Consider the following 11,247-nt stretch of genomic DNA (forward strand, 5'->3'; position numbering starts at 1 on the left):
TTTGCACTTGAACATCCCGCCCAACTCAAAAGGTTTAGGAGAGAGCGCCCTCATGTGGACACTCACGAGAGCCACTGAGTGTCTAGTCCGTTTTTTTTTACAGACTTCATCAGTGTTGTCTGCACGCACAGTTACGTTTAATGCAAACAGTAGACATCAAGGAAGTTTTAGGCAGTAAGAAACAAACCGCTTATGTGATTGTCCACAAAAGCTTTCAAAGTTGACCCAGCACAATATAATCTCTAATAATCATCTCTGAGTGTACCTTGAAGAGAGCATTTTAAAACACATTCTTTCCCATGAAATGTTATTGTAGCGCTCCTTGGTTCACACGGTGGCGTTTTCGCATCAGAGAAAGAAAATAACGCCGCGAAGAACGTGATTTACTTACGCAGGAGTGGCAACGCAAGATGGACACCGGTGGCGTCACTTGGCACGCGCTTATGTTTCCGTTTCCGGCGGAGTTTTGAAGCGGCGGACCGGGACGAAACGCGATGAGGCGCCAAGTCAAAACAAATTGAGTTGGCAACAAGTGCAACATTGTCGCCGCTTGAAGTTGACGTCTTGGACATTTTGGAGTGCGAGCTCACCATGAAGTTTCGCGGGAAGATTGTCGACGTGGCTTGTCTCAACCATTTCACTCGTAAGTGTGGAGGCTAATGAGCAAGTTTGCTTCTCACTCGCGCTGACGTGACGTTTCACTTCAATTAACGCCTTAAAGTCCACTCAAAATGTGTTAACAGTTGAGTATGTCAGAGGTCTGTTGCAAAAAAAAAAAACGAAGGGCAGTTAATGTGCTTTTTGCTAGGTCAGGAAAGAGTCCAAACGAGCCCATTCTCAAAAGTCATCACAATAGAATAGAGGACGCCACAACACCATCTGTTCACCTTTCTCTTCTGTAAACTGTTTGTTGTTGTTGCAGGAGTGGTGAGCACCATCTCCAAGCTGACCAAGACGTGTGCGCTACGTCTGACACCTGATCATCTTTTCTTTGTCCACTCCGGCAAAGTGGCAAATGGAGGCGTGGCCATGTGGTGCGAGCTGGCGCAGGTAGCCTCCACCCAGTCGCCACCCTTTTTTTTTCTGATGCACTCATACTTCTGGTCCTCCCCCCAGGCCAACATCTTTGACGAGTACCAGATGGAGGGCGTGAGCTCCCAGGACAATGAGATTTGTCTGGAGGTGACGCCGGAGAACATCTTCCGCGCTCTCAAGACTGTCCAAAACGCCAAAAGCGTCAAAGTCAAGCTGACCAAGAAGCACTGCCCCTGCCTCACCGTCGCCGCCGAGTTGGTCAGTCAGTCTGTCGCAAAGCAAACAACATTAATGCAGGAAAACGTTTCCAAATTGCCTCAGTTGCGCATTTTTTTGTCAAAGTTTGCATAGTTTCCATACTGGAAGCGGCAACTGTTTGGCAGCAACAAAAGTTGAAAAATGAGATATTTTTCAGCCCAAAATGAGCCAGCCTTGAATTGTAATAATTGACTTGGTTAGCTCCAGGTAGTGACATCTTCACGCCAGTGACATGTGACTTCCCGCCCGTGCAGCCCACCATGTCCAGCATCAGCCGCGTGGTGACACACGACGTCCCCGTGGACGTCATCCCTCGACGACTGTGGCACGATTTCAAAGAGCCCAGCGTGCCCGACTTTGACGTGAGCCCGCCCGACCTTGTGTTGCTCATGCACGTGGCGGCCCTGGCGTGCCATGTGACCTGTTGTGTGTTTGTCAGGTCAGCGTCTTCCTGCCGCCTCTCAAGACCATGAAGAACGTGGTGGACAGGATGAAGAACCTCTCCAACTTCCTGGTGCCAAGCAACAACCTCACAACCATTGCTGCACACGCGCAGGAACTGACGGCCTTCTTACCGAGCGTGTGTGTGCATGCGTCAGGTGGTGGAGGCCAACCTGAGTGGCGAGATGACCCTGAAGATCGAAACTGACCTCGTGTCCGTCACCACTCACTTCAAAGACCTGGGATGCCCTCAATGGGGTAAAACCGCCAGCGGGAATCAGGCTGCGGTCACGTGACCCCAATTTGACCTCCTTTCTGCCTGCAGGTCAGCACGACTCCCAAGAAGGCAGATCGCGGCAGCCTCGTGACGCGGATGCCGTGGCGCAGGCCCGCGTGGACATCAAGAAGCTGCAGCAGTTCCTGTTGGGTCAGCAGGTCAACCCCAGCAGGGCCATGTGCAGTAAGTGCAGCCTCAGCCCACGCGGGCGTTCATCACGTGACACACCTGATATCTCGCGGCTCTTCGAGCGCAATTTGAAAATGTTTTGTAGTAGAAATTGGAAGGAAGGCATGAATGTCATTTCCACTGAATTGAAAGCGGAAAGAGGAGTGCCCAATGACGAAGTAGCCTTTCCTTCATCTGTCATGCAGACATCGTCCACCAGAGGGTGCTCCATCTCATCCTGCTCCACCAGGACGCGTCCCTGCAGTACTTCATACCGGCTGTTGCTTAGAAGCTCACAGACCAAAAAGCAAAGGAAAACACTTTCGATAACACCAAGATGTGCTTGGTGACGGAGGCCGCGCATGTGTTGATCGCAAAGAAGATGCGGAAGGTCTCGCGTGTGCTTCCCCCTTTGAAAAAGACAATAAATGTTGTTTCTTTGTTCTGTTCATTTGATGTGAAATGTTTGCAGTGGTCAGTCAGGAGTTGTGCGAGGTCGTGTATGGAAGCGTCTCCGTGCTGTCAGATTCTCACTTGAAATTGCGACCATCAAAATATGCAGTGTAGTCTTTTCGGCTGCAAATTCAACATTCAGCCACAATTTGGGCTGAAAATGTCCAGGCCAAAGCAATCGATGGAGCAGTCAGCCAAGCCTCCTCAACGCGGCAGAAGAAGTTGCAGAGCGTCTTCACCAGGTAGGACCATGAATGCCCAATTTGCACATTCACATATTTGTTTTTTTTCGCATTTTTAGCAATTTTTTTTTCCTTCTGTTTACGTAATTGACAAGATTTATTCCGTCATTCTGCATTAAAATTCCTTTCTAAGAACGCATTCTGACCTGATAGTAATTGCCGTGTTCCCAAATGGTGTTGCGCAACTTGAAATGACGAGTGAGCACGTTGCTTTGCGGTCTGCGGCTAGCTTTAGCGCCATGCTAATGCTAAGAGGGCATAGAGGTGAAAGGTCAATAAAACCCCAAACAAGTTGCTGCTGCTGCTTGCAGGTTCAATTTATTCACTCAAATCACGTTCTTGTTCAACTTTAGTCGCTATGCAAACCGCCGCCGCCATCTTGTTCCCGGTCATCCACATGCAAAAATCAAAATAGTTCTCGTCATCGTCACCACACGAGCTGATTGGCTAAAGACTGTCCAGAGAGTCACATGACCACAACCGTTGCGCCGAGCCTCCGCCCCCGAAAGGCTCGTCGGCGCTACGACAGCTGCTTCATGTCGTACACGTGCACCTCGCCCTCCGGCCGGGGCTCGTCGGGGGCGCCGCGCCGGCTCTTGGGCGGTGGCACGGGCGCGGTGGCGCCGGCCCCCTTGGTGGCGGCGCCGGCGGGGTCGACGCCCTCCTGACCCTCAGCCACAGTCCTCTCCTTCTTCAGGACGTTCTTGGCCAGGGTCTCCTTGAGGCGCTCGCCCGACTGGCGGATCTTCTGGCGCCGCTCGGCCGTCACGATGCGCTCGCCCAGTTTGTTGACTTTAGTGCCCAGGCTGTCTCGCGTGCTCCTCATATTTTCCCGCGAGAAGGTGGCCTTCAGGCTTTCCATTCGCGTCAGGCCCGTCTTCTTCTTGGGCCCGCCTGCCGCCGCCGCCGAGTCGCTTTCCTCGACCACCATGTACTCGTCGTCCGAGTCCGGCGGGCGCTCCAACTTGTTGGACTCCTCGCCGTCCTCGTGGCCTTCGCCACCCGCGTCGTTGCCCGCCGTCAGCGCTCGCACTTCCTGCTCACCCTGAGACACCACAAAAAGAAAACATTTTGAAAACAAAACTTACATCAACTACATCAATGGCCACCAACTTTTACTCCCTAACTTGAACTCCATCTTATTAGCGGAACGCGACCGAGACGATTAGCAATTAGCATCTTGACATGCGTCGGATGATGGAAATCCACTTTTGACATGATTTTTGCAGCGAGCAACACTTTAAAGTGTGCGAGTCTAATATGATTGAAATTAATTTTTGAAAAGTTGTCCCTCTCTGGCCCCAACTGACCAATTGTCTCTCTTGTTTTCGCTGGCAGTAACTTTCAAAATCGAACCGTTAACCTTTCATGTTTGGCGATAATTCCATCATGACTTATTCTGTCTTGGCATGTCGCTGTGCATGCGTGTTGCGGCATTCATGCGCCTCGTGCTGTTTGCAATTCTTTGCGTCGCTTGATGTTGGACTTTTCACGTGATTTAAGTCCACTTTTTTGGGGATTGAAGTCCATTCAATCAAACTGCGGATGCTGTGATTTGACTGAGAGCCTTCGTGCCTCCAACTTGGAGCTTCACTAAATGGTTTCCTTTTTCAGGCTGCTGCTGACATGAAGTGACGACGCGTCCAAACTTCTGCGAACCTACGCAAGCGGAACGAGAATAGGATGAGCTGTGAAACGACAACTTTGAAACGCATCATCTCCGTGGCCTTTTTTCTCATGGCAGAGACGTAAGTGACGTTGTGCCTCACCCTCAACTTGCCGTGTGCTCGGCCATGGTTGCAAATGTGCATTTTGCTGTTGGGGGGGGCGGCTGGTGTTGAAAAGCGCGAAACAAGTTTGGCCTCACTTTGGAGATGCGTGTCATGTGGCGCAGACGCCTTCTTGATCCCGCCTCCCTAAATAGCGAACAGCAGCTGTTGGCACAGCTCAGCACGCCGCGGCCGGTGGGAAGCTAAACATATCGCGCGCGGCGATCGGATTACGTACCTTCGGGCTGCAAGATATCTGCCGCTACGGCGCACTCGCTTGCAGGGATGAGGGTGACGCTAATGTGAGAGGTCAAAGGTCAGCAGGCCATTTAAGTCAGAGGTCAATTTGTTCTTTTGGTCTTGTGTGCGCGCTCCCATCACGTTTGGACAATTCATGTGGCATGCTTTGATTCCAAGCGATTGTGCAGAGGTCGTGGGTTCGTATGTCGGTTTCCTCCCACATTCCAAAAACATGCACAGTCGGTTGATTGAACACTCTAAATTGACCCTTGGTGTGATTGTGAGAGCGCATGGTCGTTCGTCTTTGTGTGCCCTGCGATTGGCCGGCAACCGGTTCAGGGTGTGACCCCGCCTACTTCCCGAAGACGGGAATCAGCTCGTGAGCTCCGATAATGGGTGGATGGATGATTTGAGCTTAGCAGGTTGTCGTCATCGTCAACAATGTTGAGGGCAGTGCAGTGCACTAGTGGTTAGGACATTTGCCTCGCACTTTTGAGGTTTGCCCGTTGAATCTGGGCTCCGGCTTTTCACTTCCTCATTCCGATGGACGTGGGCTGCGCCGTCACCCAATGAGGAGAAGCGTAATAAAAAGCGAAGATGCTTGCAGACGGAGTTTTGGCTTGTTGGGCTGCCGTCCGAAAATGAATGAAGATCGAACCTTCGACCGCTCAAGCACATGTGACACCCCCGCCCCCTCTCGTCGCTCACCTGGTAGATGACCACTCTGAACTTGTTCTTGGCCAGGAGGTCCCCCTGCGTGGCCTCCACCTTCTTGACGCGCAGGTTCTGGTTCTCCACACGCACCCGCACATCCTTGACGTGCCTGCTGACCTTGCGCGTCTTCTCCAGAAGTTTTTCCAGGCTGGCGGCGCCGGCGGCCTGCTCGTTGGCCAGCTTGGCCACGCCGTCCTGGATGGCGCGCACGGCGCTCTCCAACTCCAGCTGCCGCTCCTCCATGCGCTGCTGCGCCGCCTGCACACCGTCCATCAGGCCGGCCACGCGCTCCAGCAGCGACGCCACGCCCGCCGCGTCTTCATTGCTCCCGCCGCCGTACGCCGTGCTGTCCGCCATGCTGCTTCTGCTCGCTCGCAGTACCAAACTGGCAAGAGGGTAACACGGGAGAGAGGGGACGTGCCCGCAGTGGGACGGACGCACGTTCACAGACTCCACCCGAGGCGCTCAAGTGGGTGGGGGGTGAACCTAAAGAGAAAAGAGGAAATGACATGGCTCTTTTTAGTTGGCTTTTAAAAAAAGAGGGAGGAGGTGATGCATGTGGGCAGCTATTCTGAAGACTTTTTTTCCCGTGGTTACAAAATTTATATCAAATCAAGAGCAGAAAATGTCAAATTATATTTACTGGTTTGGTTTGTCTGTCAGAAAAACTGATATTTGCAAATGTCTTATTTTGGGGGGAAAAATGCTGATCTGCCAGCTTCCATGGAGGAAAACTGAATTTTTTTTTTTTTTACCTTTTTTTAGGAATGAACGCTTTCCACTCTATGAACATGGAAATTGCTTGGAAATGTGCCACCACTTCCCATTTGTCAGATCTTTACACTTCTCAATATTGACATGGTTGTTCACATTCAGGCAGCTGGAAAACTACCCAAAGAACCCCCCCACCCCCCATGGAAAGCCCCTGAGCGTCCATCTATCAACGCCACCTTTTCCATGCTAATCCCCCCCCCAACCCCCGCTGTCCATTTTGCACGGGTGAGTGGATGGTAAAGTTCTAAAATACTTGCTGACCTGGACGGCTTCCAGACTACTCAAAGGACAGACGAAGAAGATGATGAAGAAGAATACCAAGAGGAATCCAAAGGGAATGTTGACCATGAGGAGACAGCCGGGGGGAACTTCCCACGCCAGCTGACACCTAAAATTATCCGTACACACACACACACACACACATCCTTCGCCTGTGAGGAGCGCTTGTGTCACCCTCTTCTGTGGCTCCCACTCGTCACTTCAGCGACCAATCAAAGCGCATGTTGATGAGTAAGCAAGGTGATTTAATTCTACAACATTCTAACCACAGCGACACTTGACGGCAGCATGCAACAGCTACGGCGCAGCCACGACTGGGATGGCTGCTTCCTCTAACACATGAAAACGAGCAACATGGACACTTGAATACAGCATTTCAAAAAGAACAACAACAAAAAAAAGACGATGGAAAATCTTTAAATTATCATCTTGACAAAATGTCAAGAAAAAACTTGTTGCAGCTTGGACCTGAAGACCGGAAAGTGTAGAAAAAACCCAAAGCTCTTTGCTTGTCACGTGACATGACAAGCAAGCTCAAGTGAGCGCGCCCCCTGGAGCATGTCAGCAGCATCACACGTGTCCCTCCAGTCTGGCATCCCGAGCGTCAATTCAAATGCATGAAAAAAAAAAAAAGTACAAAGTTTGGAAAATGTCCACATGGTGAGCTACAAACATTTGAAATAAGACTCCCAAAAATGTGCCACTTCTTTCAAAATGTAAACAAAAGCTAAGAGGCGTTAGTGTGCCAGCTAACCAGAAAACAAAAAGTTCGTCGGCACATTCCAGTGTCTGCGCTCGCCTCTTAGAAGAAATTCAGCAACACAGGAGACAAACGCGTCCAGAAGGGAAAAAGAAGATTTAACAAAAAAAAGTATAATAATACAAATAAAAAACAATCCCCCCCAAAAAAATGAAAATTAAGGCCCCTTAGGAGTTTAAAGTATCTTGACGAGAAAATAAATGAGGCACCACAAGTGGAGATATCAAAAGTGTCTGTGAAAAAGTGGATCAAGTGGAAAAAAAGGAGCGAGCAAGCGAGCGAGGACCGCTCGCTATGCTACGCTAGGCTACATCATCCTGGACGACGTTCCCGACGGGAAGTGAGCCAAATGTTGCTTTTGCCGCCGCCCTCGCTTGGCCTTGTTGCACCTCCTGCCGGACAAACACACAAAGTGCACATGAAACCCAATTTGCATTTTTTCACCTGAGAAGCACAAACTAAATGCTCCTCTTCATACGAAAACGAACAAGCGAATGCGTATTATTTATCTTCATCCATGTCTGTCTTCTCTGACACTGCCCCCTAGTGGTCAAGGAGCAGCACTTATTATTTACTGATTTTTTTTTGGGAGGGGGTCCATTTGACAACTGAAAAAGGAACTATTATTAAAGTGAAGTGAGGAGCTTCATCAGTAGTACTTTTCCACCATCTTGTGGCAATTGTAAAGCTTGTTAAGGGTCAATTAATTCACGGCAAGTGTCAGTTCTATAGAATTGCATGCAAGACTGTGCGTGTACGTGCCTGGTGAAGCACATGACGAGGGCCACGATGATGGCGATCTGGATGGCGCCGATGATGCCGGCGATCAGGACGTAATGCAGCTTCTGGCCACTGGGGACCACGTAGAGGATGTTGAAGTCCACCAGCTGCTCGCACCGAGGACCGCCGTAGGATGCCGAGCATCTGGAATGCGCAGTGAGACACATTCATGTTGACACAATTACATGAAGTTGGAAAAACATGCAATATTTAACATGTACCTAAAAAAAAAGAAACATTTTTAATCTTTTTTATATGGATGTTGTATTGGCCATTATAATGATATTGATATTTTTTACGGTATATTGTGCAGCCCTCGTGTCACGTGACACATTTAAAGATCCGCATGAGTATCATGTGACATGCATGGGCATCACGTGGCACGTGTGAACCCGTGCCACGTGAGCAAATGTGTCCTTTGACGCGTTCACGTTGGCGTCACGTGACGCACGATCACCTGCGTGACTTGACACGTTCACGAGGGCGTCATGCGACATTAAAGATGTGAGCATGTCGTAGAAATGTCGGTTGGTTACCTGCACGTTGCCTGGTTGCTCCTCATCTCACATTGGCCGTGTATGCAAATGAGGGCGTGGTCTGGCGGGCAGGGGGCACCGCCATCCGCTAACCCTTCCCCCTCGCCCGACTTGGGAATACCTGCAGGAACAATTAGAGTAACTTGATGATGATAAAGATGATGATGAAACAAATGTCAGGAAGACATACCAAACACGTCTGGTTTCGTCTTGATGCCGTCGTCCTTCCTGCTTTTGTCTGAAAGGCACAAGAGGAAAATAACGACGCTGACGATGATCTGCAGGAAAGGCAAACCACGCCGTCCATAAATGTGGCGGGACGCTTAGGTTTAGGTCTGGGTTTTCGTCGTCTTTCACTGGACACACACCAGAAACTCAGAGACACGCAGCGCGTGTTGGCTGCGATGTTACCTTGGCAACGTCCCACGTGTCGGATGTCGATCTTCATCTGTTTGAGGCAGGACGCTTCGCGGACGTGACACGGCGTCTCGTACGTCACGCCATCGCCGCCGCACACCGGGTTGTCGTTGCGGCCGTTACACACAATGTTACACATACAGCTGCACACACACACACACACACACATTAGTCAATCAGGTCTTCTGCGAGTGTGCATGCATGTGTGTGTGCACCAACAGCGTGTCTTCAGAGTCTTCATCACACTCGGCTCCAAACTTGCAGTTTCCACATTTGGATGTTTTTTTGCCTCGGCTTCCGCCAGAACCTTCATCATCTAACACAAACACACACAGACACAAAAGTTGTCGTCGTCCCGTAGATTGTGTGTGCAAGAGATGTGAGGGCTCGCACGTACACGGTGTGGGTGTGCGTGTGTGTGTGTGTGTGCATGTACCTCCATCTCCAGATCCCGAAGCTCCATCTGTCAGTCGGACAGAAGCAAACAATGAGCCGGCAACATCACTTGGACTGTGTGTGTGTGTGTTACCATGGTCGCAGGCTCCCTCAGCCACGATGCTAATAGCTTGCTGCTTCTTACAGGCGGCACGTCGCAGGAAGCACTCGTTCTGGTATGTGTCGCCGTTGGAGGCACACACGGGGAGGAACTTCTTGTGGCACTGGAAGACGCCACACACACACACACACACACACGCCCGCTCGCTTGAGTAGCCCAACAACCAAAAAGTGTTGGGTAAGTGTGTACTTACGTGGAAGTGACAAACGCATTTGATGTCTGCGCCGTTCTCGCGACATATCCCGCCAAAACGACATGTGCCCGCGTCGCACACGCGCAGGTCGCTCTTCTTCAACGAAGCGTCTGCAGAAAAAAAAAACATGCACAGAAAGTTGTCAAATACTACTTCCAGATGTGTGTGTGTGTGTGTGTGTAGTGGAGATGATTGAGTGTAAATGACACGGTTGTGACCTCTACAGCCTGCTGATGACCAAACACTGGAATGTTACCTGCCACACACCGGAAGTGCCCAAAGATGAATGAGTGAGCATCTTTTGATTTTTTATTTAATTTTTTTTTTTTTTTGCCATCTGGAAGTTAAAAAGTATTTTTGTTATTCAGATGAAAGATAGCCATCACCAAAGATGGGCGTGTCTCTTCACATCTGCATGAGGCTGCGCTTGTCACGTGAGTAATGCGTCTTTTACACACAGGCAACCACACGGTTTGACACATTCACTCCTTCACCACACGCTTCTAAACCACACACACGCACACACACACCCACACACACGCGGAGCCATGCGTAGCCCCGCCCTGTGTGTGGAGCTTGTAATTATCGTGAAAATAGCAACCAGCCAAAGATGAAACAACATGGCTGACCTTCAATCTTCATGGTCGTCATGACTACGCAAAACACAGGTGACCCCTAGTCACCTGGGCGAATTCGTGCGTGTCCGTGTGCCAGAATCTAGAGATGTGTGTGTGTGCGCGTGTGCGTGCGTGTCACCTGGACACTCGGCGTCCATTCCTGGTCCACATTCGAGCGCGGCTCCTCGTCCTCCTCCTCGAGGAGTCCCGCTTGTGGCGGAGGGAAGGAGCAGAAGGAGGAGAAGCAGGACGGACGATGAAGATGAAGACGAAGCGGAGACGGCCACACGAGCCATGATGGATGAGCACGGCATGACGTCAGAAGAGAAGAGTCGAGTAGAGCAGCGAAATCACGCGCTTTTGTCGCCAAAGCGCCAGCAGGAGAGCAAAGATGGCCTTCAGTGCCTCATGTCGCCGACGACGACGAAGAAGAAGAAGGAAGAGGAGAAGAAGGAGGCGAGCACAAAGCGCAGCCGACGGCGGATGGCGGCGACCCCCACGCAGACGCGCGGCGACCCCCTCACTGCCCGGACTGCGCCTCCATCCCCCACAAGGCCAAACTTCCAAGCGAGCTTCGTCCGCGTCGTCCTTTCCGTTTCGCTTGTTTTTTTTAATTTATTTTGTCTTGTTTTGTTTTAAGAGCGTCTTTTCGTGGTCGTTCTTCTTCGACAGACGGACGGAGCTCATCAACAAAGGGCCGGCTGCTCACGTGACCAGCGCAAGGCCCCGCCCATTATT

The 11,247-nt window shown here is 50.8% G+C and overlaps 3 protein-coding genes across 3 annotated transcripts; 1 reads left to right on the forward strand and 2 right to left on the reverse strand.

Moving 5' to 3' along the window:
• Positions 1–471: 471 nt before the first annotated feature.
• hus1 (HUS1 checkpoint clamp component) lies at positions 472–2,628 on the forward strand. The gene is made up of 8 exons (XM_088283140.1): positions 472–643; positions 923–1,050; positions 1,117–1,293; positions 1,548–1,655; positions 1,733–1,807; positions 1,893–1,992; positions 2,060–2,194; positions 2,386–2,628. Exons 1-8 carry the CDS (start codon positions 592–594, stop codon positions 2,466–2,468), a joined length of 858 nt encoding a protein of 285 aa, XP_088139266.1. The 5' UTR covers positions 472–591; the 3' UTR covers positions 2,469–2,628.
• Positions 2,629–3,166: 538 nt separating this feature from the next.
• cavin4b (caveolae associated protein 4b) lies at positions 3,167–6,779 on the reverse strand. Its single transcript, XM_088283138.1, has 3 exons — positions 6,633–6,779; positions 5,592–6,083; positions 3,167–3,919 (listed from the first exon to the last, which is right to left on the reverse strand). The coding sequence occupies exons 2-3, from the start codon at positions 5,952–5,954 to the stop codon at positions 3,395–3,397; spliced, it is 888 nt and encodes a 295-aa protein (XP_088139264.1). The 5' UTR covers positions 5,955–6,083; positions 6,633–6,779; the 3' UTR covers positions 3,167–3,394.
• Positions 6,780–6,874: 95 nt separating this feature from the next.
• On the reverse strand, positions 6,875–11,234 carry LOC148318564 (tomoregulin-1-like). Its single transcript, XM_088283137.1, has 10 exons — positions 10,649–11,234; positions 9,893–10,002; positions 9,673–9,802; positions 9,580–9,606; positions 9,363–9,459; positions 9,138–9,286; positions 8,917–8,964; positions 8,727–8,847; positions 8,173–8,334; positions 6,875–7,802 (listed from the first exon to the last, which is right to left on the reverse strand). Exons 1-10 carry the CDS (start codon positions 10,821–10,823, stop codon positions 7,718–7,720), a joined length of 1,104 nt encoding a protein of 367 aa, XP_088139263.1. The 5' UTR covers positions 10,824–11,234; the 3' UTR covers positions 6,875–7,717.
• Between the last annotated feature and the right edge of the window lie 13 nt (positions 11,235–11,247).

The sequence above is a fragment of the Idiotropiscis lumnitzeri genome, chromosome 19 (assembly GCF_059441095.1).
Source record: "Idiotropiscis lumnitzeri isolate Australia: NSW breed Sydney's pygmy pipehorse chromosome 19, RoL_Ilum_1.0, whole genome shotgun sequence".
Taxonomy (NCBI): Eukaryota; Metazoa; Chordata; class Actinopteri; order Syngnathiformes; family Syngnathidae; genus Idiotropiscis; species Idiotropiscis lumnitzeri.

Excerpts from the sequence above, each read along its gene's own strand:
- hus1 (XM_088283140.1), top strand. The coding sequence starts at position 592 with ATGAAGTTTCGCGGGAAGATTGTCGACGTGGCTTGTCTCAACCATTTC. Across the intron at positions 1,051-1,116 it reads TGTGGTGCGAGCTGGCGCAG|GCCAACATCTTTGACGAGTA; the intron begins GTAGCCTCCACC and ends TCCTCCCCCCAG. Across the intron at positions 1,993-2,059 it reads CCTGGGATGCCCTCAATGGG|GTCAGCACGACTCCCAAGAA; the intron begins GTAAAACCGCCA and ends TTCTGCCTGCAG.
- cavin4b (XM_088283138.1), bottom strand. The coding sequence starts at position 5,954 with ATGGCGGACAGCACGGCGTACGGCGGCGGGAGCAATGAAGACGCGGCG. Across the intron at positions 3,920-5,591 it reads TCAGAGTGGTCATCTACCAG|GGTGAGCAGGAAGTGCGAGC; the intron begins GTGAGCGACGAG and ends GTGGTGTCTCAG.
- LOC148318564 (XM_088283137.1), bottom strand. The coding sequence starts at position 10,823 with ATGCCGTGCTCATCCATCATGGCTCGTGTGGCCGTCTCCGCTTCGTCT. Across the intron at positions 9,803-9,892 it reads AATGCGTTTGTCACTTCCAC|TGCCACAAGAAGTTCCTCCC; the intron begins GTAAGTACACAC and ends GGCGTCTTCCAG. Across the intron at positions 8,848-8,916 it reads GACGAAACCAGACGTGTTTG|GTATTCCCAAGTCGGGCGAG; the intron begins GTATGTCTTCCT and ends TTGTTCCTGCAG.